The sequence below is a fragment of the Pelobates fuscus genome, chromosome 13, assembly GCF_036172605.1.
Source record: "Pelobates fuscus isolate aPelFus1 chromosome 13, aPelFus1.pri, whole genome shotgun sequence".
Taxonomy (NCBI): Eukaryota; Metazoa; Chordata; class Amphibia; order Anura; family Pelobatidae; genus Pelobates; species Pelobates fuscus.
Genome location: NC_086329.1, coordinates 57,767,531 through 57,793,534, shown reverse-complemented (window position 1 = coordinate 57,793,534; position 26,004 = coordinate 57,767,531). Strand labels below are relative to the sequence as shown.

Here is a 26,004-nt window from a genome sequence, read left to right as displayed (position 1 = left end):
TTCAAACCCCTACCATATCTGCATGTTAGCAGTTGTGTATATCTGGACTCAATAATTTAATTATCATGAAGTATCCTTGAGTATCATATAATGTTTTAAAGTATCCTAGAGAACACTGTAATATGTGAGTGTCCTGGAGTGTTCTCCTGCAAATTCCAATATTTTCTGATCTTTAAATCAAAGTAATATGTGTTACGAACGCACCCTACTCCAAGAGTGTGCGTGACGTAGTTGTGGTGGTGAAAGGGTTAAAGCGCACTGTTTGTCTACACTAGACCGGAAATAATGACAAAATCCCCCTTTTAACACCACCCACACTTAAACATAATAATATAATCTTTTAATCTTTCAAGATTCTTTTCTTTCAGGAAGTGTTCCGGAGGATTGGAGGAAGGCAGATGTGGTTCCTATATTCAAAAAGGGTTCAAAATCCTTGCCTGGAAATTATAGACCTGTGAGCTTAACTTCTGTAGCTGGTAAAATATTTGAAAGGTTATTAAGGGATAATATTCAAGAATTCCTTGAGAAGAATATGGTTATCAGCAAAAATCAGCACGGTTTTATGAAGCACAGGTCATGTCAAACTAACTTGATTGCGTTCTACGAAGAAGTAAGTAGAAGTATAGATCAGGGTGTTGTAGTGGATGTGATCTATTTGGATTTTGCCAAGGCATTTGATACAGTTCCACACAAAAGATTAGTGTTCAAACTCAAGGAAATCGGTCTCGATGAAAATGCTTGTTCTTGGGTAGAACATTGGCTTAAAAACAGAATACAAAGAGTTGTCGTTAATGGTAAATTTTCAAGCTGGACAGAGGTGGCAAGTGGTGTCCCTCAGGGGTCTGTTCTGGGACCCCTTCTATTTAACATTTTTATAAATGATCTTGAAGACAGCATTGAAAGTCATGTTTCAGTGTTTGCAGATGACACAAAACTTTGTAAAATAATACAATGTGAGCAAGATATTACTTTGCTGCAGAAGGATTTAGATAGACTGGAGGACTGGGCACTCAAATGGCAGATGAAATTTAATGTTGAAAAATGCAAAGTTATGCACTTCGGCGTAAAGAATACACAAGCAACGTATACCCTTAATGGAAGCGAATTAGGGATAACAACACACGAAAAGGACTTGGGAATTGTTATAGACAACAAACTATGCAACAATGTGCAATGTCAATCAGCAGTGGCCAAGGCCAGTAAGGTATTGTCATGCATGAAAAAGGGCATTCATTCTCGGGACGAGAATATCATTTTGCCTCTCTATAAATCACTGGTAAGACCACATATTGAATATGCTGTGCAATTTTGGGCACCTGTTCTAAAGAAGGATATCATGGCACTAGAAAAAGTGCAGAGGCGGGCTACAAAATTAATAAAAGGAATGGAACATATCAGCTATGAAGAAAGGTTAACAAATTTAAACCTATTTAGTTTAGAAAAACGTCGCCTGAGAGGGGATATGATAACATTATACAAATATATTCGGGGCCAATACAAACCATTGTGTGGAAATCTATTCACAAACCGGACTTTACATAGGACACAAGGCCATGCGTTTAGACTGGAAGAAAGAAGATTTCGTCTAAGGCAAAGGAAAGGTTTTTTTACTGTAAGAACAATCAGGATGTGGAATTCTCTGCCTGAAGAAGTGGTTTTATCAGAGTCCATACAGATGTTCAAACAGCTACTAGATGCATACTTGCTAAGACAGAATATTCAAGGATATAATCTTTCAATGTAGGGTAATAACTGCTTGATTCAAGGATAAATCTGACTGCCATTCTGGGGTCAATAAGGAATTTTTTGTCCTAGCTTGTTGCAAAATTGTGCTTCAAACTGGGTTTTTTTTTTTTGTTTTTGTTTTTTTTCTCTTTTGGATCAACAGCAAAAAACAGGTGTGAGGAAGGCTGAACTTGATGGACGCAAGTCTCTTTTCAGCTATCTAACTATGTAACTATGTAACTATGTAATATAACTAACTCTGCCACCACCAAGACAATTTATAAATGGGGTGCCTTGGTCCCCCAGGTAAATCAATAATAAAACCCACCAAATATTACTTAATACAATACTTAAGGAATTGCAAAAATACTAACTAGTCTCTTCAGGTAATGTGATTCTTAACCAGACAAAGGCAGAACTTAATAAATTAATGTTTATTATGAGCAAAAGATAGTCACAGTGCATATAACAATATATGATAAACAAGTTATTTACACCAATAACAGATAAAAACAAAAAGGATAAAATACAGAAGTCCTAATTACTCACTTAGGTTTTCAAAGTACAACTTCTGTCCAGGGGGTCTCTGGCAAGGAAGGATGATGGTGACTCACTCAAAATTAGATCTTGGCCCCAAGCAAGTACACCAGCACCCTTCAGGATCACAGGAGATATACCCTGTGAATTACCACGCCTCACCCAGGGGTGGAGCCAAGGCGTACCTATAGAGATACTAAGTGACCACCTCCTTTGTTCCAGAAAACAACAAGCCAAATATAAACTTTTGGTTTTATCTCCTCTACTGTACTTGCCACAGAAATAATAATTGCCTCTATGAATTTATTATTGTTTTCCCATTCCATAGACATGTTGCACGCCCCGCCCATGATCCAATAGGACAGACATCACAATTCCTGCCACACGGTTTAAGTTGTGCAACTCATGTTTAGGCTTAATTAAGAGATTGGGCTTGTCCCATTCCAAATATAATACAAACGAGGCTTAATTATTAACTGGGTAAGTATTAATGTTTCACTTGGATAAGATACTGGAACACAAGGATCTTCATGAAACTAATCACATTACCATATTAAAGGATTGAACTATCCTTTACAAGGTACATGCCAAATGGATGAAGAGACATTCAGACTTTTTCCAAGTGTAGAAGCTTGCAGAGCCTTGATTACTTCACATCCATATAGTAAAATCCTTTTCACATTCCTATGCCATTCATACTACCCCTTCTGTCATATGACCTCTGTGGGGGTCCTAGCTTCAAAAGATGTAACCCCTGTTGACCTCAGCAATAGAATCTCTGTAATTTGTGCCATTTACTACACAAATTACATTAAAGGATAATATTCCATAGTGTAATAATAAGTTATACACCCTTGCCGTGACAATTCCTACATGTTCTATGTTAAATTTTGTATAAATTGTATATTAATATTGTTTTTGTATTTTATTGTACACTAACTGTAACAATGCAATGATTTGTGGACCCAGGACATACTTGAAACCGAGAGAAATCTCAATGTATCTTTTCTGGTAAAATATTTTATATATAAATAAATAAATACGTACTGTGCTAATAGTATTATGATGGAGAGCTTTATAGGCTAGTATAACTTCCTTAACATGTGTAGTTGGGGACAAAGAAAATAAAGAGAGCAAAAAATATTAATACCATTAATATTAATTTGACGGAACACCATCACTGAGTGCCATATCCTCATGTGTCCTTTGTCTATTTCTATGGGGAGAGATATGTGATGGATGACCTGATTTATTTGGTGTGGGCCACAAGTTTGCGGCGCCATTTTTGTGACTGTCTTACATGTGTCTGTATATGCAGCTGTGGGTCAACAAAGGGGTGAAGCAGCTCTGTAAAGTAGCATTAAGAGAAATGAAGCAGCTCTGTGCCTCTCCCCATCCCGCCTCCCCCTTCCTTTTATGAATGTATGGTCTGCCTGTATCTCTCCCCCTTTCCCCTCCCTTTTCCTGTCACAGCAGGATGGGACACTGCCCATCCTGCTGGGACACAGGGACACTGCCATCTCAGATTGCAGCTCTTCCACCCCCTCATCAGCTTCTTGGGATTGAAACCTGTCACGGTAATATACCCCAACACGCAAGAATAGTCCAGAGGCAGAAAACAAGATACGTCTTACCAGACCTTAGAATGGTCAGACTTGACAAGGACAAGTAAAGACAGAGTCCAGAACGAGCCGAGGTCAAGAGGACAGAGAGACAGCGAAAACTAGAACAAGCCAAGGACTGGTACATGGGTGTGAGGAACTGACTCTGCTGGGTTTCGAACCCTGGTTTACATGCTGCTAAACCTCTTCCTTACCACTACACCAGCCTGCCTTTTGCGAATGTACCTGAAATCTGGTAACCTTGACTCTATAAGCATTGGTATCAGTGACAAGTCTCTTCAGCTGTGTCTGGTCATGTGTCTGGTTCTTGGCCTATAAAAGCCACTTCCTGTCTCTGTACCTTTGCCAGATTATTGTGGTTCCTGTTTCTCCTACCTGTTGCTGATTTTGGACCGTTTTGACTTTGCTGCTTCTCCTTCCCACTGACCTCGGCTTGCCTCACTACGATTATCATCTCTCTGTTCCAGTCTCCCATCTCTGCTTAAGACCAGAAGGCCACTCAAGGCTCAGGGGCTCAACCACCTGGGTAACGAGTGGCTACCTCTGGCAGAAAACATTGCTGATCTGGCTACTGGACTCCAAAACTTTGTAACATCAATATCATTACAATGGGAGAGCAAACCGGCGGACAAGACAAGCAAGGATAAAGAGAAAACTGAGTCAGGAACAAAGCCAAGGTCTAGCACCAAAAAAACACAACTGAACGATACAAGCACTAAAGGGAACTGAATCAATTTGATTGGCCTCTGTCATATCCACGCCCCCAAAACGTCAGTGTATGGGGAATGTGGCATGACAGGGGCCAATGGGAGACCGTTTCATATTTCGGCTCCCACTGTCCCTTTAAGAGAGCGCCCGAGACACGCGGCGCGCTCTTAGAGTCAGGCGGGACACGTGACCGCTTCTCGCAGTCACTGCCCGCCTGTCTGAGATTGACGTCGGATGAGCCGCGTGCGGCTCGTGCAGAAGCAGGACCGCGCGCGGCGAGAACAGAGGACCCCGGCCGGCCCCTGGAGAGGGTAAGTACCGCTACAAAACCCCTGTTGTTTTGTGTTGGAGACCCCATGTACGGGTCTGTGCATGAAAATCCTTGTGTGAAAAAATAAAGAGTCAGTCAGTGTTGTACCTCTAGAGCTGTGTCTTGTCCAGTGACTGGTGGGTGGGGGGGGGGGGGGGTGGATGCCTGCTTGTTGTAAGGTTTCCTGGACGGCTGAAGAAAGGAATTAGCTCAGGTAACCGGTCGGATTAGCAAGGGGGTCCACTACACTAACTAATTGCAGAATGAAAATAATTAACAATGCCCCTGTCCAGCAATGCCAACTCCCATCCTCAGATATGTAACAATGCCCCTGTCCAGCAATGCCAACTCCCATGCTTTAGACTTGAGAAAGGGAGGTTCTCCTGAAAGCTTGTCATTAAAAAATTGTTAGTCCAATTTAAACGGTATTACAAGATACAAATTTTATCTGTTTTTTTTTACAGCTAACAATGCCCTCATATTATTTGGCCTACTTGTAACTTGCCTCAACTGTTGCATACCTCCAAAAAAGTCTCAGATTGCTAGGAAAATAAGCATTAAGGACTTAAAGATGTAATTAATTGTTAAAATTGGGCAATAATGATACCATAACCCAGTCAGGAATGTTGAAAACTGCTGGTTGTAAGATAATGTACTGGATGGAAAGACTGCTCCTAACTAGCTGCTGCAAGGAAATAATTTCTCTTCCCAAAGTTTGTGTCACAGTATATGATCCAACCTGGACCTGAAAACAAATTGTCAGAATTCTTATCAACCCTTAATCCCCTTTTCTTTGTCACTCCACTCTGTTATTTCATGTGTTGTAGTGCCAGTTATAACCAAACCTGAAACAATAGAACATTGCTATACCAAATTGTTTTTAATTAGCCCCTGTATAGTTACTGGGACAAGCTGTATAACATCCCAGTGCTGGCTATACCAAGGTATGCCAAACCGGTGAAACAATTAAAGGACCACTATAGTGCCAGGAAAACATATTCGTTTTCCTGGCACTATAGTGCCCTGAGGGTGCCCCCACCCTCAGGGACCCCCTCCCGCCGGGGAAGGGGTTAAACACTTACCTTTCTCCAGTGCCGGGCAGGGAGCTTTCCTCCTCCTCTCCTCCTTCATCGCAGGAGCCGCGCGCGCATTCAGCCGGTCGCATAGGAAAGCATTTACAATGCTTTCCTATGGACGCTGGCGTCTTCTCACTGTCATTTTTACAGTGAGAAGCACGCAAGCACCTCTAGCGGCTGTCAATGAGACAGCCACTAGAGGCTCTGGAGGCTGGATTAACCCTCAGTATAAACATAGCAGTTTCTCTGAAACTGCTATGTTTATAAAAAAAAAAAGGCAGAGATGCAAGGCACTAACTATGATTTGGTACGAGGGGCAAAATACCTCCATATTTGAGGACGGGAGTTGGTATTGCTGGACAGCTATCTAGTGACCTGAGAAGCCAAAATACTACCTATGTCCAAATAAGGTACCCTAACAGCTAGACTAAGCTAAAGGTAACAAGGTACCCTAACAGCTAAACCATCGCTATAAGGACAACTTGAAGAATCTGTACCACAATATATACATGGGCTGGGATTATATATATATGTCAGGTCAGCTGTATTTAAGCTCCCTGAAAGTGTGAGTGCTTTAATTTTCCTTACTCTATGAAAGCTTTTAACTTATTACACTATCAGTATATTTTTTTTTCTTTTTTTTTCCGGTATATTCATTCCCTAAAGGACACCTCAGGCACTACACCTTATTTTCCTTTTTTATTTTCTAAGAAATGTTACATTCCTTACTAATAACAATTTAAGCAAATAAAATGTATTTTAGTTTAAAGTTTCATTACTGTGAGTATTATTGCAGTGGAATTATTTTATGCACTCAGACACACCAACAATATGAAGCGCATAGAAAAAAACTGACATAGGAATTTGGATCCAAAATAAGGATTGTTGCTCCAAAATAGGGATACTTTGGAGTTATCATATAGTTAAGTTGAAGAAATGGAACACGTTCTACAGCTTTCCCCATCCCCCTTACCACACCCTCTTTTTCACCTGAACTGGTTTTTAGCTCTCAGTACATATAAAACTAATGAGAATGCAGTGTCACTGGCACTGCAAACTGGATGTGTGGAAAAGCTTTGTTCTTGTCAAGGTGGAAGGAGTAAGTGGCGTATCAATTGCCTACTGACATTTTTAGATGAATCCCTTTTACTCAACTTAAAATTACTCCTGCTTGTGAGCGGAGCCTAACTGCTGAGCCAAGCAGACGCATCTCGCTAGAGCTCTGGCTGTACTGCGACAATATCTGTGTTTATACCGACCAGACCGGGCTGTCCCACAATCGGATCACTCACCAGAGGTCGAAGAACTCTCCAGAGACCACCTCAATCCAAAAGAGAAGTGCAGACTTGGGCAGTTGGGAGGCGGCCGATCCCTCTGCTCAGGATATTAACATCCTGTGTAGACCCCGCCAGAGATTATCTCCCCACACTCCCCCACCAGCGAAGGTGATCCCGGCACCCCTAACAACCCACAGGTGACATAGGGTGCAAACACAAAAGGCAATGCCAAACGGAGAGGACTACACTACAGGAGATAAGGTTGTCCTTTGAGAGAACACCTCCGCCATTACCCACCAAGGTGGCAACAGAACACCACAGTGAACAAGATGCCTCAGATGATTCCCCTGAGGAGGAAGAATCATGTATCTCACCTCACCCAGCTGGAGTATATCTAAGAGCTTACTCAGATGAGGACTCATCCCCATTCACAAAGGGAGATATCAATCGATTGTTTGCAGGTCTGAAAAAAGTGTGGAAGTCAGACCTCCAGGAAACACAAGCTGACATAAAGGTCCTGCAACAAAAGGTGACAGTGGTGGAAGAAAGAGAACAGACACGGGACACTCAACTTCAGACCACTAAGCAACATGTGGAGGGTCTCAGCACACAAGTTAAACAACTACACAAGATGTTGCTCACACTGGAGTCTCAACAAATGTACACCTGAGAGGCATACCTGAACAGGTAGAGGGAGGAGACATATTGCCATACGTTCAAAGGCTGTTTGCCTCAATGGGTATTCAAAATGCTACAGACACCCCATACATTCTGGCCGATTTTCGAGTACGCAAATCTACAGTGGCATCAACAGACGCACCTAGAGACATTATTGCGACAACCAGAGACATTGCGGTGAGGACCGCTATCATGGATAAAGCCAGAACCATGGGAAAAGGGCATTTTGAGGGTCATACTCTCTCCATCTACAGCGACCTTCCCTTGTCTGTCCTCGCAGAAAGAAGACAGCTGGCACCAGTTGCTAGGAAGCTTTGGGACTGCTCCGTCAAATACCACTGGAATACAGAGGGCTCTCTGACTGTTACACACGGCGCTGAAACACTCACCGTGTCCTCCTCTGATAATCCAGAGAGGCTCTTTCACAAACTGGGCTTACAGGCCGCCAACATGCCAGAGGAGGCAAACCGGGCAGATATACCACACAAGAAAAGAGCCCCAGAGAGAGAGCGACCCAAGGGGAGCACTATACTACTATACTACTATAGTAGTTACAATATACTACTATTGTATCAAGCACCAATATTGTATTTTCACATTCCTTTTTTATAACTATGTTTGTTGAACCATACCTAGCCTTAAAGTATTCTTCCATTGTTTATTTCTTACATATATTGGCACAGATGTATGCAATGTGTATAACAAAATACAAAATAAAATTTAAAAAAGTACTCCTGCTCCCCATTTTTCATTATTAGAAGATAGAAAAAGGAAATAGATTACAATCAATCATTCTCTCAAATTTTTTTAATTATGATACACTGATCAGTCACAACATTAAAACCACTGACAGGTGAAGTGAATAACATTATTGTATTGTTGCGATGACACCTGTTAAGGGGCCAAATTAGGCTGCAAATGAACAGTCAGTTCTTTAATTGTGTTGGGTGCAGGGAAAATGGACAAGCGAAAAAGATTTCGACAAAGGCCAAAAAGTGATGGTCAGAGAATTTCCCAAATTAAAAGTCTCGTGAGGTGTTATCACAATGCAGTGGTTAGTACCTTCCAAAAGTGTTAGGGTTATGGGCCCCCAAGGCTCATTGATTCACAAGGGGAGTGAAGGCTAGCTCATCTGGTCTGATTACACAGAAGAGCTACAATAGCTCAAATTGCTGAAAACCTTAATGCTGGCCATGACAGAAAAGAAAAATGTCAGAGTACCCATGATGACCCCTGTCCATTGCAAAAAGTGTTACAATGGGGATGTGAGCATAAGAACTGTACCATGGAGCAATGGTTGCAATGGAGCAAGGTTGACTGGTCTGATGAATCATGTTTTCTTTAAGATTAGGTGGGTGTGCATTGTTTACCTTGGGAAGAGATGGCAGCGAGGTGCACTAAGGAAAGAAGACAGGCTGGCGGAGGCAGTGTTATGCCCTGGACAAAGTTCTGCTGTAGAACCTAGGGTCCTGGCATTCATGTGGATACCTAGAGATTGTTGCAGACCATGTCCACCCCTTTTTGGCAGTGGTATTCCCTGATGGAAGTGGCCTCTTTCAGAGTGATAATGCACCCTGCCACATTGCAAAAACTGTGTAAGAAGGGTTTGAGTAACATGACAAAGAGTTCAAGCTGTTGCCTTTTTAGCCTCCACATCCCCAGATTTCTATCCAATTGAGCATCTGTGGGATGTACTAGAACAACAAATTTGATCCATGGAGGCCCAACCCAGCACTTAAAGGATCTGCTGCTAATTTCTTATGCCATACCTCAATGCAGCAGGGCTGTTTTGGCACCATGAGGGTACATACACAATATTAGGCAGGAGGTTTTAATGTTGTGGCCAATCAGTGTATGTGACAGGCTCTCTCTGTAATGTCACAAGTGAGGGTAAAACCTGTGTGTGACTTAATTGGGGATGCACTGAAAGAGAAAGATATTTGAACTGTTGTCCATTTACTGTGCTCTCATAAACTCTTGACCTTTGCCAAAACTTTGTAATTCAATTCATTCAGCATAATTTTTTGTTTAGCAAATAAACAATGTAATGCTTTTTCACTAATGTGTGGATTGTCAGGAATTCATAGAGAATTCAAAAGTGAATTTCAGATTGTAGAGTAAAACATTCTCCAAGTCATCTATGTTTTAATTTCAGCAAACCTGGACGAAGATTTGTAATTCACTTTCAATTCTTGACATCTCATAATATAAAGCACACTGTGTGCCGCGGGCACAAAGGGGCGCCACAAATGTTTTGCGGTGCTGTGATATGACTGGGAAACATTTCTGCCGAACAGGGTCTTGGTCCTGTACCGCGTCCCTTTAAGACGGCGACCAAGCCCTTGTAGTGTCGGCGATGCTGGCAAGAATCCAGGCAGGTCTCAACAGTGGCCCAATTGGTGCTGTGGCCCTTTGGCAGCGTGACTGTCCCCTTTAAAATTTGCAGACAATGTGGGTCTTCCTCCAAGCCTACTGACAACGTACCCTGTTTTTGACAATTTCTCTCTGGCATTTTTTTTTTATTTGGTTTCTGTAACAATTTAACATGCTATCTGAAATATTGCAAGATGCACAGTTTTATCTAATATATAATACTTTTGTATGACCCCAATATTTGACCATTTTATAAGAATTGCCATATAAATAGAAAATATTTATTGAATGGAATTGGATCACCATCATATAGGTTACTATACGGTAGTTTCAGAATGTCTGTTTTGATATGTTATACTAAGTATACTGTGGTCTATTCAAATTATCAAACAGTGACTGGACACACTGCAGGCGAGACTCACAAGTGTATCCGGTAATTTATGTTATCTCACGTGCAGGAGATAACTGACAAAAAAAAAGTAAATCTATATACTAAAAGAAGGTACAGAAATAGCCATTATATAACTTTTTCTCAAAGAACAATTTATGAAAATGACATAAAAATACAATTAAAAAAAATCTGAATGAATACAGGCAGCAAAATAACTTGAAAAAAATAGCCGTCTATGTCACTTAAACTAAAATACTTAATTTGGTGTACAAATTGAATAATCCTGTAGCTCTAAATGGATATGGTTAATAGATATCAACAATGGCTATACATTCAAAAAGCAACTATAGGGCAACTCCACTGAACTAATCACCATCAAAACCATTGGAATATTCCATCAGTAACAGTTTGCTCTAGAATAGTTTGCTATAATATAGACATATTGAACAAATAAACCAACAGAAAGTGCGTTCATTGGAAAAACTTTTTTTTTTAGCATTTTATAACTTTCATCCAACCATAAACATATTAAAATAGTCTAGTAAACATACAGAGTTGAATCTGGATATAAAACAAACATACCTATATGTCTTCCATACATATGATAGAAGAAACTAAAACAATATGCTGAATTACTCGATCCATATGGGTTTTTCTGGGCTATATTAAAAACAGGACTGAGAAGACAAGCCTTATCTCCATCCATTCGAGGACGGGATGCTTCTATATACATGTAGAATCCTAAGAAAGACAAAGATGCATGTATTTAGAATGGTGTGAATAACTTTGAAGAAAGCATAGTAATTATTATATGTGGCGATGTTTTGAAAAGGTTTTTATATTTATACTTTCAATAAATTGTTAAAGTCCATTCTGCTGTTTTTGCTGATTTTTGGAGGAGTGGAAAACTTGCATGCCAGCTGATTGTCTGAGCCTTATTTCAAGCGCAGTTGGTTTGAGTAGTACCCCACGTACTCTAAATTTAGAAGTGAGATGAGCTCTTATTTGTCTATATGTATTATAGAACTACACTATATATATATATATATATATATATATATATATATATATATTATCTTTTATCTCTTTTTATCTCTTACAAAATAGTGTAATTGTGTAAGTTATGTGTGGTCACATTTGTGTGGGTGTTGTATAAACTATTTTACAAATAATTAATTAGTTAATGTATTGTAAGGCACAATACATTTTATATTATTTTTAAGTGCACCTTGTTATATTTTTGGATTTTGTATGTACTGATAAGTGTTTAGACATTGCACTTAATAAAGGTTGCTGATGATGTTGTGTGGGTTATAGTGCCACCTATCACTTCATTCTCTTATTGCACTTGATGTTTTGAGACTGAATACTTTTCCTGATTGATAGATAGATAGATAAAGTTTGCTATATAATTTTATTCCAAGATAAGCATTTCATTAATGGCATACATTACCATGTTTGGAGCCTGCGGCATCCGTAGTGGGTCCTGTGTTAGGAGTATACCTAGTGTCTCTTGTGCTTGCACTTTGTTTTGTCCACTCAAATACATCTGTGTCATCTTGGGTGAACAAGCAGATGTTATTATCTTCAAAACCACAGTGAAATTCCCCTGTGTAGACAAGCAATAAAAACATGTTAAAATCTTTGTTAGCACATTTTAACTAGTTGCCCATACCAAAAAGATAGATCAGACAGAAGTAGAAATTGATACAGCGCTGACTCCAAAGAGGCAGCAAACACTGAAACATGGATACCCTAACAATCTAAGAAAATAGAACTAATGGAAAAAGGTTTGATGATTTGGAAGCTCTTTGTTTGAGAGTGTATTTTATCTTCTTTTAAAAATATAATTTGGTTATTTTATTGAATTACACTATTGGATATCTCTCTACTTTTATATAATCCATATGACATGCTCATATTCTGAAAGTATCAGAGAACGTACCTGTGTTCTTGCAAAGATTTTGACTGATTATTCACCATATATCCTGTGGCAAGGATTGTATTGTGAGATGCTGATGTATTAGAGCTAATAGATAGCTCCTTGTTTGTCAGTGTGTTTTTCACATACAATATCACACTATTTTGCTGAGTATATTGAACCACATACTGACTTTATCTACCCTATAAAAAATGTCTCTGTTCACGTAGAACTGTCTTTGGAACTAATCTGTTGGTATTATTTATTATCCCACCTATTTTCATTTAGTTATAAATATTAGCATCATTCTTTTGGTTTTTGGCGCAACCTGTTTTTTCTTTTTTCCAAAACGATAGATCATGCTGAGGTTTATAAAACTTTGTCTAGCAAAGATCAGCAGGGAAGCACACTGATATAAAAAAACATTGACAAGATCTCATAAATGTAACTTTGTATAATGGCTACATTGCAGAATGACTGCATACCTTGACTACATCGTTCTATGCTCTTTCTACATAGTTCTACGCTCTTTCTACATAGTTCTACGCTCTTTCTACATAGTTCTACACTCTTTAACACAGTGGTTCACTCAGCCTCAGAACCACTGTGTCAAAGAGTATAGAACTAGTGTTAGCTTCAATTAGGGTTAAAAACATTTCTCAGTGTTTGCTAGGGATAAGGCTTATTAGGAATATTAGTTTGCTCAAAATAACAAGTTTAAAATTTAGCTATGAGAGTTAGCTAGAATGACAGGTAACTACGGTTAGAAGTAATGTCAAAGATTGACGCTGGTCAGTGTAATGACAAAAAATGTGTCACATTTCTAAGTAGTATCTCTTTCTGCCCTTTATAATACTATATAAATGGGTTAACTTAAAGAAAAAGCAGAAAGTCATGCCAACATGTAACCAAAACAACTTCATTCACTATACCATGGAATCCCAGAAAAACCAGGAGCACTTAAATATATTTGCTTAATTTTATTCCAATGGAATGACTCACTAAGTTTTCATGCAGGAGTATCAAGCCTCACCTTTTTCTCAATAATCTGTCACTTAACTACATTTTTCTGGAAGTAAATTTTGGAAAATGCAAACCAGCAACACCAGGTGGTCCAAAGGGCAGTCACCACTGTGTTAATATATTCAATTATTGTCAGGAGTACAGGAGAGTCTAAGTGGGTGGTAATATTTTCTTTATTTGTGTGTTTGTACTTTTGATACCTACAGAGCAATCCAGCAGACACATTTAGAAGAGGCTTTAATGAAGGTCTTTGATATGTTTTTTGTGCATTCAGTGTACTTTATCGAAATGACAGATGACTTGTATAACTTTCTTTACATCTAGATAACAAAAGGTCAGCTACTCAGTTGGTTTCTGAACCTGCAAACTGCAAATAATCCGGTGCTCAGCAGGAGCCAAATCAAGATAAATAACAGTTTTCTTTTATGCTAAAGGACAATTTGAACAGGTAGTAAAATAAATCTATGTTCCAGTTTATATTTTAATACAAGTTGCTGTCATGCATACTATCAGTATGTTTTATTCTACTTCATGTATACTGCCATGTTTAAAGGGATAGTCCAGACCACCAAAGCACTTTAGCTTGATGAAAATTTTACTCAAGACAAATGTGTTAGACATATATGTGTTCACATACACTGTGCACTATAAAATAACATACATCAAACCATCAAACTTTTAACCAATTATTCATCTTACCATTATAAAACATGTCCCTATAAATTGAAGAGGGGAGGGAATTATGAAAGAGATATATGTCTGTCAGAAAAAAATATAAAAGAAAAAAGAAATTAAATTAAAAAAAAGGAAAATAAAAAGGATAAAACTACATTTTATAGAGGGCGTGGCTTGCCTGCTAATGGAGTAGGATGCAAATCCTGACAGCTCCACTCCTCCAGCCTCAAAAGCCCCTGTAATTAGTTATCCCACCGAAGGAAAATTAGGAAAACTAGATGCCCCATGACCCCTGATCCCTCAGGCACAGCCTCACCTAAGAGAGCCACAGGACCGATGGACGAATTCCTTGTGACCCAGTGGGACAACATGCTCACCCAGATGTCAGCGGAATTAGCCTCAATCTCTGCCAATATGCTGATGACAAGATGGCCCTGGTAACTAAACTCCACATGGTAATCAAGGAGGAGATCCTTAGGTCCACAGGGACCTATCAGCAGTGGAACAACACATGACAGACTTGGAAGCAGAGGAACAGCTGGCCTCTCAACACCTCCCAGCCATGGACGTGGCTACCACCAGACAGGGCTCAGTCCTTCTGGAACTATGCTGACAGGTAGGGGATATAGACAACAGGGGCTGACACAATAACATCTGTGTCAGAGGGCTCCCCAAAAGCGAGGATGAATTCCTACCCGATGACCCACCTATTCACACACATTCTGGGCGACGACATGGCAGAATTTTAAATTGAAAGAGCGCACAGGGCACTCAGACCACCCAGATAGGACTGCTTGTCCAGAGACGTGATTTGTTGCCTACTATCCTTTCAAGTAAAAGAAGCCATAAAACGAACAGCCAGGCCACAACCCTCCCTGCCCTACATGGACACTCAGGTGTCCCTGTTCCAAGACTTGTCAGTCTTAACACTGGACGCCCGCAGAGCACTGAGGGGCCAGGGGTCATGAGGCCTGATGAGTTCCCCTTTGACAGCTGGGGCCACTGTTAGGTAATGTGCAGCACTCTTTTAATCCATTTAAATACTGCAGATGAGTGATCGCGCTCAGCAGTGGTAATTTTAAATTGCCCTAAGTATCAGGGATGACCTCAGGGTTTGAAAAGATCCTGGTGAGGTCTCCCTGCTTGCCCTCTGCCCACAGTTCCTGAAGCTGAGGCATGAAAGGGAGATCTCCTGCTCATGCTGCAAACACACAGTACAGAGTGCTCAAAGAGTTAGTGGATTAGGAAATCCCTCTGCTGATGTTAATACTGACAAATGGAATCCCTCTGAGGTGACATTAGGGGCAGGATTATGTGTTGCATTATGGGTGGGTTTAGAGATTGGATTATGGGAAGGATTATGAGTTATATTTTAGTTTGGATTATAGGTTGGGTTGCAAGTGGGATTAGGGGATGGACTAGTTGCAAGATTAGGGGACAAATTATACATGTGGAGTATCATTGTAATTGAGAAAAACAACAAAATAGAAATATGGGGTGTTTGCAGTAGTGAGACACACATAGTCTGTGAATTTCCCCAAAATAAGAAATGTGAAAAAAATACAAACAAATATTTTGACATAGCTTCATGATACAATGGTTAAATGGAAAGTTTAAAAATTAAAACCTCTCTTTTCGATACCTATTACTAACAATGTTTGCAAAGTAAATTTCGGAGAACACAGCCGGGAAAAAGTTTTCATAACAAGAGAAACAGGATTAAGATTTTTTTTTTTACTTTTTAAAGCTATTATAATACAAATTAAAGTGGACCTTATTAACCCCTTAAGGACGGTGGGCATGCTATACAGTCCTTGAAAATGCTTTAACAGCATATACCCATGGCAATCTATATTTACCCTCCGGGGGCTGCCTGACAACCCTGGCAGTCCCCTGCGGAAAATCCTGCCCTTCCAGGCCCAGCCATGATATTATTAGTATATTCACTTAGTTTATTGTTGCACTTTGTAAGTCACCTTTATTTTTATAGTTTTATAGGTTTTTTTTTTATAGTTTTATAAATTTACCATCTTATAGTTGTAATCAAAATGATTCAACTCCCAATTAACAGACTTTCAGTGGTTTGCAATGAACAAATCAAAGAAAAGCAATTGAAATAGCTCAACACAATGAATGCTTCAAGTGGTTTCCACAAATTCAACTGAAAATGCAACTTATAATGACTGCTCCTAGCTGCCAATCAGAGAACTGGTCGTGTTACTTGCAATGTCTTGTCATTGAGCTGCATTGGAAAGTCTGTAATTGGACAGACACAGAAAGTCTGGGCTGGATTAAAAGGGGAAAGCTTGCAAAGGCTTCAGGCAAGTGATCTACAGCATATGCAAACTCTTTCTTAGATACATCCCTGATGGAAAAATGCATAACTAACTTTGGTATTATATATACTAAACAGTTACTTATTTATTATTGATTGATTAATTTTATTTGGGCAGTGGAGTGTCCCCTTAAGTTCTCTTTTTTTGATGCACATTACACATCCACACAAAACAAACAAACAAACAACACAAAAACATGCAGTAAATCAGGGCTAATGTGTGTCATGACTCCTAACACTATATGTTCCCTACAACAGTTTCAATTACTTATTTTAAGCATGGACACCCAATAGATAAGTGGTGGTTCAAACCAAGAAGGGTTTAAAAATGGTCACGCCCATAGAGCAAGTGTGAGCCCATTCATTTACAAAAAAAAAAGACATGCCATTACAAAATATTACTCATGGAACAATTATTACGTGCTTCCTGACAACTATCACTCCCTTTTCATCTTCATCTAAAGTGTTTACCATACTTTTTTTTATTAAACCATCCTTTTTAAGGAAATTACAATAACAAATAGTGGTAGCATAGGCAAAGGGCGGGGGGGGGGGGGTCAGAATACATGTTTGTGTTCCATTATTCCATTATTAGAATAACAAGATTAACTTATTAGAATAATGATGTCAATTGCTTATTGCTGTATAGAGTTCTCCAGTTTGTTTAAATGAACAGAAACTATTTGACTCCAGAATATATTCCATTGTCTTTGAAGACAAAAGCTAATGCATTTTGTTCTCAATTTGTGTGAAAAATATTTTAAATGTTTTGATGCATGACAATATTCAATCAAATATTTGTATTACATTATACTATACAGACATTGTAATACACATTGAATTCAAGTGGAAGAATGAGCCAACCAATGAACAAATTGAAACATTTAAAAACATAAAAATCTAAAATTAAGCTTGTCACTGAGGTCACTGAAGTTTTAGAGAAAACTGAACTTTAGCTGGAAGAGAAATGGTGCTAATTTCAAATGTACAGGAATACATAAAGCAACCATAAAGGGCAAGGAATGAACTTTTGTTCTTGTACAAAAAGATCTGGTCAGGAAGGTTCGCACATTTCCCCGTAGGCTGAAATCCACATCTTCTCATAAAATGTCTAAATTAAGTTGTAAGTCATGTCAGGCTATAAGGATTTTAAGATATAGATGCAGTTTAAAAATGTGTCATGCATAAATTTCAACTACAATTAACATAGAAAAATCCACATTAAGTAATATAGCAATGCAAAATGCTATTATACATTCACAATAACTTGAAAATTGTCTGTATTGTATGTAAAGAGCCCAGTAAAAGTAGAATTTAGAAAGATACCATATTGCATATATAAGCTATGATAAGCAATGTAAGGAATAAAAATCACATTAAATCCTTTAGAACCATTTGCCATCTGCAAAGAATTTGGTTTATTGATTTAATTTATAAGATGACTTAAAATTGTACTATTTGTAGTTCTAGTTGAATCTTAAATTGCTCATTCATAATATTACTACACATGTACTATTAAACAGCATTAATTGGGGGCGGAGCCTGACCTCGGAGCTGAGCGGACGTGTGCCGCACGAGCTCCCGACCGCTGAACCGGCTTTTTGGGGAAAAAACCCATGTTTCACACAGCGACTGATGCCACACTGGGCTCCGACAACTGGGCACAAAACGACAAAGCGGCAGACACCCTTCCCCAAGACCTACGGTACCAGAAACCGCGGCAGCGAGTTGAGGCCTGCAGACGGCTACGAGGGGGAAGTGCGGCCGACTTCCATACCGACTAGTACGCCCAGCAGACCCGCTCATCTCCTACCCCCCCCCCCCTGGACCGGTGGGGGTCATCCCGGTCCCCGCTGGCCGGCACCCCGGAGTCTCTCTGGAAACAGATATTGCACGCGGAGGAGCCGCACCCAAGATGGCGGCCCAGCGGCAAAACACAGCAATGGACGCTAACATTAAGCCGAACACATGGCCCTTGGAGGCTTTTGATCAACAGTGCAAAAGCTTCTGGGCGATCCTCTGCAACCAGGGCATGACCCGCAGACGAGCGCTGAAAGTGGTGGCACCCTGGATCAGAACGGTAACCCGGCGCCGCTATTATGGGCCCCTACCACGAATCCCCAAAACAACCTCCCAGCAGGGTAGGCAAAAGCGACCGACGAAGCTGGCAGGGGAGCCGCATGGCATTAGTGCCGACACTCGCTCCCACGATCACAGGAGCTGGAGCGTCAGGCGGGCCCAACCAACGTGTACCTCCCACAGCGCCAGAACCTGGAACCAGCACGGTGCACCCCCACATTCCACAGCCCCAGCGACACACAGCAGCCTAACTTGGAGGCCCAGCCCGGGGTCTAACATCAGAGCTAAATTCCGACCGAGAGGCACCCTAAACGACACACAACTGGAAGCCCTGCAGGAGAGATGGGAGAAACATAACCCCCACAAACCGAGAACCAGCCGAAGCAAAGCAAGCAAGCCGAGGGGTGACAACGGAGAGGGACTGAAGCATCCACCCGCAAGCAACCACCCTTCCCTGGGCATTGGCTGAACTTTCTAACTCATGGACTGCATCAGAGCTGCAGGTTTATTAGACCCAACAGCTTCTATATGCTCCCTAATGCCACTTTGCTTACCTATAATATAATATTGTACACAATCCTGCAGCCATTATGCCTTTAGTCTCTCCCCTATATTGTTGCAGACCCTGCACGCCATTCTTACTTATTTTGTTTAGTTACTCTGCTTATTATTTAATTTATTATTTAAGCCTTTGCCTTGCTCAATCACCTCTTATTATTGTGAACGCCCTCTGCGAGCATGATCTACCTACCCTTGATGCGGTTGGGGGTCAAAATATTAAGGCACTCAACTCTATCCGCGCTAAGCCCCTATAGCCACCACTGTACTATAGATTGTGCCCATCCGTTGCCGTAAAACCTACTACTACTGTTGTTAATGTATCCAGCACAGTCGAGGTATCATTGTCCTTTTCAAAGTCAGATAGTAATGCATACTGTAACTCTCAACATATATATAGCTGTCATATCTGTTATGTAACTTGGAATTTCTAGCACAACTAGCATGATACCCTCACTACTTACTAGCAAAGTCTCTACAGAAATACCACGCTATGTAAGGCTACTGAATAGAAAATACCACGCATGTAGTCAGCTGAACTAGCTCGACAACCTACGCCCTCGCTCCTTCGACTACTAAGTTAATCACTCTTGTTAAACTTAACATTTAATGCTAGCCTGACCAGCAAGTACTTATATTGTTTTATTACCTAATCTTAATGTCAGTATATATCCTGATTTTCAATGTTTTCTGTTGCCTGTTATACTGACATAGCTACAGTTTAACCCTGAACCAAGCATGACACTTATAACAAAAAATGTGCAGATGTAACCTATGTCGATTAATGGCCGGTACCTGCTGTTGTGGCAGTACCGGCATGTTTGTCATCATTACGCACGCCAAAATAAAGAATTTAAAAAAAAAAAAAACAGCATTAATTACATTGTTGCTATACTTATATAAATGTTATAGACAAGTGCTAATTTATCAGTTCCATTTTTAGCTAAAGTATAAATGTTTAGTGTTTAAACTTGTGCAATTTACAAATACGTGTATTTATGTGCAGTGGCAGAACTATTGCTTGTGCAACAGAGGGCTAGGAAGCCCAGCTTGTTGCTATTTGGAGACAGCAGACAAGGCTCTGAGTTTTACCTCTGTTAGAGTGCTGTGTTATACCACTGTGAGATTGTGCTTGTGTTCCTGGCCAGACTGGCACCGTTCTGCTTAGTTCCTACTGATACATGGAGAGAGGCAGGGACCACCAGCCATACAGTGGGAGGACTTACTATCTGGAGACTCCATGCTCCACCAATGACTCATTGTGATGCAGCCCACATGGGGCTCTTCAAGATGAAGCCAAAGGGCTCTGGTGGCAGAAAAAAGTGGGAGGAGCTGGAGCTTAGATGAGTGTGATACTGTGAGTGTGGTACTGTGTTGGGGTCTAGCTGGGCTGTCTGTCACAAGTGGTGAGCAGTCTGGTTTTGTCTCACTGCAAAACAGAGGAAGGAAAGAGGGCAGGGATGTTTACTGGGGTTGGGAGAAACATTCAAAGTTTTCACTATGGAAGGGTGATTTGGACTTGGAGAGAGGATGAGTTTATCTATGTGTGTGTTGTGTGCATACGAGTCAGTGTTTATGGATATATATATATATGTGTGTATGTGTTGTTATATATACAAATACAAAAAGAGAAGTCCTGCGCTTAAGCAGCAAGGACTACAATACACATCATTTAGTTCCCCATTAAGGGTTAATAAGTATAGGGGTGTATATAAAAAATACCCCTTTCTGTCTCATTAGAGATATCTTTGCCAGAAGCTCAAGGAAGCAGGCTGAAGGGTCAGTGTTAGGACCCGCTTAGGGGGGTCTGCCTTGACGTTGGCAGGCGGGCATTCCCTCCAATGGCCATTGGAGCAACTAAATGACCTCCATTTGTCTAAATATATATAGGGATTAAGGAGAAAGCGCAGGTAACATTTTTCTTTTCTTTGTGTTGTTATATATGTTGATGTGTGTCAATATCTGTGTCAATGTACATGTGTGTGCACGTCTTAGATAAAAATAGGTAACCGTTGGAGCTTTAATAGATTCATGGCTGTAGGAGTATCATGGAAGATGTAGTACACAACATCTGGAATGCAGAACAATGCACACTCCTGTATTAGAGTATACCTGTGTATGTATGTGTACATTTATGTGTTGCAGTCAGTGTATGTGTGTGTATCTGTGTGTGGAAATGTGCATTGGTGTGAGTGAGTGGCAAAGTGTGTGTGTTTGAAAACATATGCTTGCATGCAAACACAAAAGAAAGAAAGAAAGAAAGAAAGAAAGAAAGTGATGAAGGAAGGAAGGAAACAATTAATTAGCTGAAACACTTGAAAATAGACAACTAAATGCTCAAAAGTAACTGAACAGTCAAATTATGAAAGTTTTAGACTTTGGAAAAACAGACTTTTCTAAAATTAGAATATGTGTAAAAGAATCATTCTGAATCATCATCAGAATGGAGCCGTTTAAAGAGAAATTGGATTATTTAAAAGTTGCACTACTGAAGGCAACAGAAAATTGCATTAGGCTTGTCAGTAAGAGCAAAAAAATAAAGAAACCACTGTGGTACTCCACAGAAGTGGCCAATAAAAAGTTAGTATTTAGTAATTATAAAAAAAACAGAGTGAGGAAGATAGACAGATCTATAAGATTAGGCAGAAAGAGGCAAAGCAAGTTGTAAGAGCTTTCACACAGAAGAGAAAATAGCTCAGTCAGTTTAAAAGGGGTATAACACATTTTTTAGATACATAAATGAGAAAAGGAAAGTAAAACAAGGATTAGTTAGACGAAAAACAAAAGAAGGTAGTTGTGTAGAAGAGGATAAAGGTCTAGCTGACTGCCTCAATTAATATTTGTGTTCAGTATTTACAGATGAAAACAAAGGAAAGGGGCCTCAGTTAAGAAAAAGGACAAATTAGTAATTTGTTACATGTAAGTTTAAAGAGAAAGAGGTTCTATTTCAATTTTCTAAAGTAAAGACAAATAAGCTGATGGGGCCTGATGGAATACACCCAAAGTTATTAAAAGAGCTTAGTGGTGTACTAGCAAAACCATTAACAGATTTATTTAACCAATCATTGTTAACAGGAGTAGTCCCAGAAGATTTGAAATTAGTGAATGTTGCACCCATTAACAAGAAAGGTAGTAGGGAGGAGTCGGGCAACTATAGGTCAGTAAGCCTTACTTCAGTAGTGGGGAATGTAATGGAAACCATGTTAAATGATAGGATTGTTGAACATCTAAAATCACATGGATTTCAAGATCAGAGACAACATGGGTTTACATCAGGAAGGTCATGCCATACTAATCTTAATGATTTTTTGATTGGGTAACTAAAATAATAGATCAGGGTGGTGCAGTAGACATTGCTTACCTAGATTTCAGAAAGGCTTTTGTCACTGTTGCACATGGAAGGCTTATCAATAAACATCAATCTTTAAGTTTAGAGTCCAATATTGTTAAATGGGTTAGGCAGTGGCTGTGACAGGCAACAGAGGGTTGTAGTCAATGGAGTATATTCAAAGCATGGTCTTGTCACCAGTGGGATACCTCAGGGATCTGTACTTGGACCCATTCTCTTTAATATTTTTATTAGTGATATTGCAGAAGGTCTTGATGGTAAGGTATGTCATTTTGATGTTGATACAAACATGTGTAACAGGATTGATGTTCCAGGATTGATATGCCAAATGACGAGTGACTTAGGTAAACTAGAAAAATGGTCAGAACTGTGGCAACTGACATTTAATGTGGATAAGTACAAGATAATTAATCTTGGATGTAAAAACCCAAGGGCAGAGTATAGAATATTTGATAGAGTCTTAACCTCAACACCTGAGGAAAGGGATTTAGGGGTAATTATTTCACATGACTTATAGGTAGACAGCAGAAAATGCTAGCAGAATGCAAGGTATTAGCAGTAGAAAGAGGGTAGTGCTCATGCCATCGTACAGAACACTGGTGAGACCTCACTTGGAGTATTGTACGCAGTACTAGAGACTGTATCTCCAGAAGGTTATTGATACTCTGGAGAGAGTTCAGAGAAGGGCTACTAAACTGGTTCATGGATTACAGGAAAAGATTAAAGAATAGAGATGTCGCGAACATAAAATTTTCCGTTCGCAAACGGCGAACGCGAATTTCCGCAAATGTTCGCGAATGGGCGAACCGGGCGAACCGGGCGAACTGCCATAGACTTCAATAGGCAAGCTAATTTTAAAACCCACAGGGACTCTTTCTGGCCACAATAGTGATGGAAAAGTTGTTTCAAAGGGACTAACACCTGGACTGTGGCATGCCGGAGGGGGATCCATGGCAAAACTCCCATGGAAAAATATATAGTTGATGCAGAGTCTGGTTTTAATCCATAAAGGGCATAAATCACCTAACATTCCTAAATTGTTTGGAATAACGTGCTTTAAAACATCAGGTATGATGTTGTATTGATCAGGTAGTGTAAGGGTTACGCCCGCTTCACAGTGACAGGCCAAACTCCCTGCTTAACGCACCGCAAACAACCGCAAACAGTCCATTTGCACAACCGCAAACTCCCCATTTGCACAAGGTTGGATACCAAGCTAGCCATGTCCCGTTCCTTGTCCTCACTGATGTCATTGAAGGTCTCTTCCTCCACCCAGCAATGTACAACACCAAAGGTCCCCGAAAGGTGACATCAAGCCCCCTGGGACGCCTGCTGTGTTTGGTCTTCCACCTCCTCAAAGCCACCTTCCTCCTCTGACTCCTCTTCTTCAGACTCCTCTCTCTGCGTTGCCTCTCTCTGCGTTATTATAAGGTGTGTTAAGTAGTACTATTCCTATCAGTTTAATCCCTGTTACATCCCCTATCAGGGGACGTGTATATGGAATCGATTTTAGGAACCGGGAGATGGAAAAAGATGCTTGGTCGGTCCTCTTACTTCAAATTTGGGGCACTGCGCGTGCAATCTAATGTGCCACCAGATAGGAGTGGTGTGTTAAGTAGTACTATTCTTATCAGTTTAATCCCTGTTACGTCCCCCTCATCAGGCCTTTTTTAGTCGAATGTATCGCCCACTGTCAGTCCCTTCGAGATCCATCCCTCATTCATCTTAATAAAGGTGAGGTAATCTAGACTTTTTTGACCTAGGCGACTTCTCTTCTCAGTGACAATACCTCCTGCTGCACTGAAGGTCCTTTCTTACAGGACACTTGAAGCGGGGCAGGCCAGAAGTTCTATCGCAAATTGGGATAGCTCAGGCCACAGGTCAAGCCTGCACACCCAGTAGTCAAGGGGTTAATCGCTCCTCAGAGTGTCGATATCTGCAGTTAAGGTGAGGTAGTCTGCTACCTGTCGGTCGAGTCGTTCTCTGCGTAGGACTTAAAAAGCTCTGCATGTCCTCCATCAACAACACGTCTGTAAAGCATCCTGTCCTTGCCGGTGTGGTCATGGGAGGAGGAGGATTACTTTCACCTCTTCCCCTGTTAGATTCCCGTTGTGCTGTGACATCACCCTTATACGCTGTGTAAAGCATACTTTTTAATTGGAATTGCTGCATCCTTTCCGACTTGCCGTAATTCGGTAACATTTCAGGCACTTTTTGCTTATACCGGGGGTCTAGTAGCGTGGACACCCAGTACAGGTCGTTCTCCTTCAGCCTTTTTATACGAAGGTCCTTCAACAGGCACGACAGCATGAAAGACCCCATTTGCACAAGGTTGAATGCCGAGCTACTCATGTCCCGTTCCTCATCCTCGGTGATCTCACTGAAGGTATGTTCTTCCCCCCAGCCATGTACAACACCACGGGTACCAGATAGGTGACAATGAGCACCCTGGGATGCCTGTTGTGGTTGGTCTTCCTCCTCCTCCTCAAAGCCACATTCCTCCTCTGACTCCTCTTCCTCACAATCCTCTTCCAGCGTTGCCGCAGGTCCAGCAAGCAATGCTGATAAGGCTGTTTCTGGTGGTGATGGTGACCACAACTCTTCCTCTTCCTCTTCACGTTCATCTACGGCCTGATCCAGCACTCTTCGCAGGGCACGCTCCAGGAAGAAAACAAATGGTTTGATGTCGCTGATGGTGCCTTCGGTGTGACTGACTCAAAAGGACGCATGAGCCTACAGGCATTGCGCATGAGCGTCCAGTAACGTGGCAAAAAAATTCCCAGCTCCGCAAAGGCTGTCCTAGCACCCCGGTCATACAAATAGTTGTTAACGACTTTTTCTTGTTGGAGCAGGCAGTCCAACATTAGGAGTGTTGAATTCCAACGTGTCGGGCTGTCGCAAATCAAGCGCCTCACTGGCATGTTGTTTCGCAGCTGGCTATCTGAAAAATGCGCCATGGTCGTGTAGGAATGCCTGAAATGGCCACACAACTTCCTGGCCTGCTTCAGGACGTCCTGTAAGCCTGGGTACTTATGCACAAAGCGTTGTACGATCAGATTACACACATGTGCCATGCACGGTACATGTGTCAACTTGCTCAAATTCAATGCCGCCAACAAATTTCTTCCGTTGTCACAAACCACTTTGCTGATCTCCAGTTGGTGCGGAGTCAGCCACTGATCCACCTGTGCGTTCAGGGTAGACAGGAGTGCTGGTCTGGTGTGACTCTCTGCTTTCAGGCAAGTCAACCCCAAGATGGCGTGACACTGCCGTTTCCGGGAAGTGGAATAGTACCTGTGGAGCTGGGGGGGTGCCGTTGATGTGGAGCAAGACGCAGCAGCAGAAGAGGACTCAGCCGAGGAGGTTA

At 40.8% G+C, this 26,004-nt stretch overlaps 1 protein-coding gene across 2 annotated transcripts in view; it reads right to left on the bottom strand.

The window, feature by feature from the left end:
* The window catches only part of MDGA2 (MAM domain containing glycosylphosphatidylinositol anchor 2), a 793,609-nt gene that overhangs the window by 52,197 nt on the left and 715,408 nt on the right, over positions 1 to 26,004 (bottom strand). For both annotated transcript variants that reach the window (XM_063440282.1, XM_063440283.1), the window contains exons 13-14: positions 12,151 to 12,306; positions 11,280 to 11,438 (exon numbers count right to left, since the gene is read on the bottom strand). In XM_063440282.1, the coding sequence (XP_063296352.1) occupies positions 11,280 to 11,438; positions 12,151 to 12,306 (315 nt within the window). The remainder of the gene's footprint in view (positions 1 to 11,279; positions 11,439 to 12,150; positions 12,307 to 26,004) is intronic.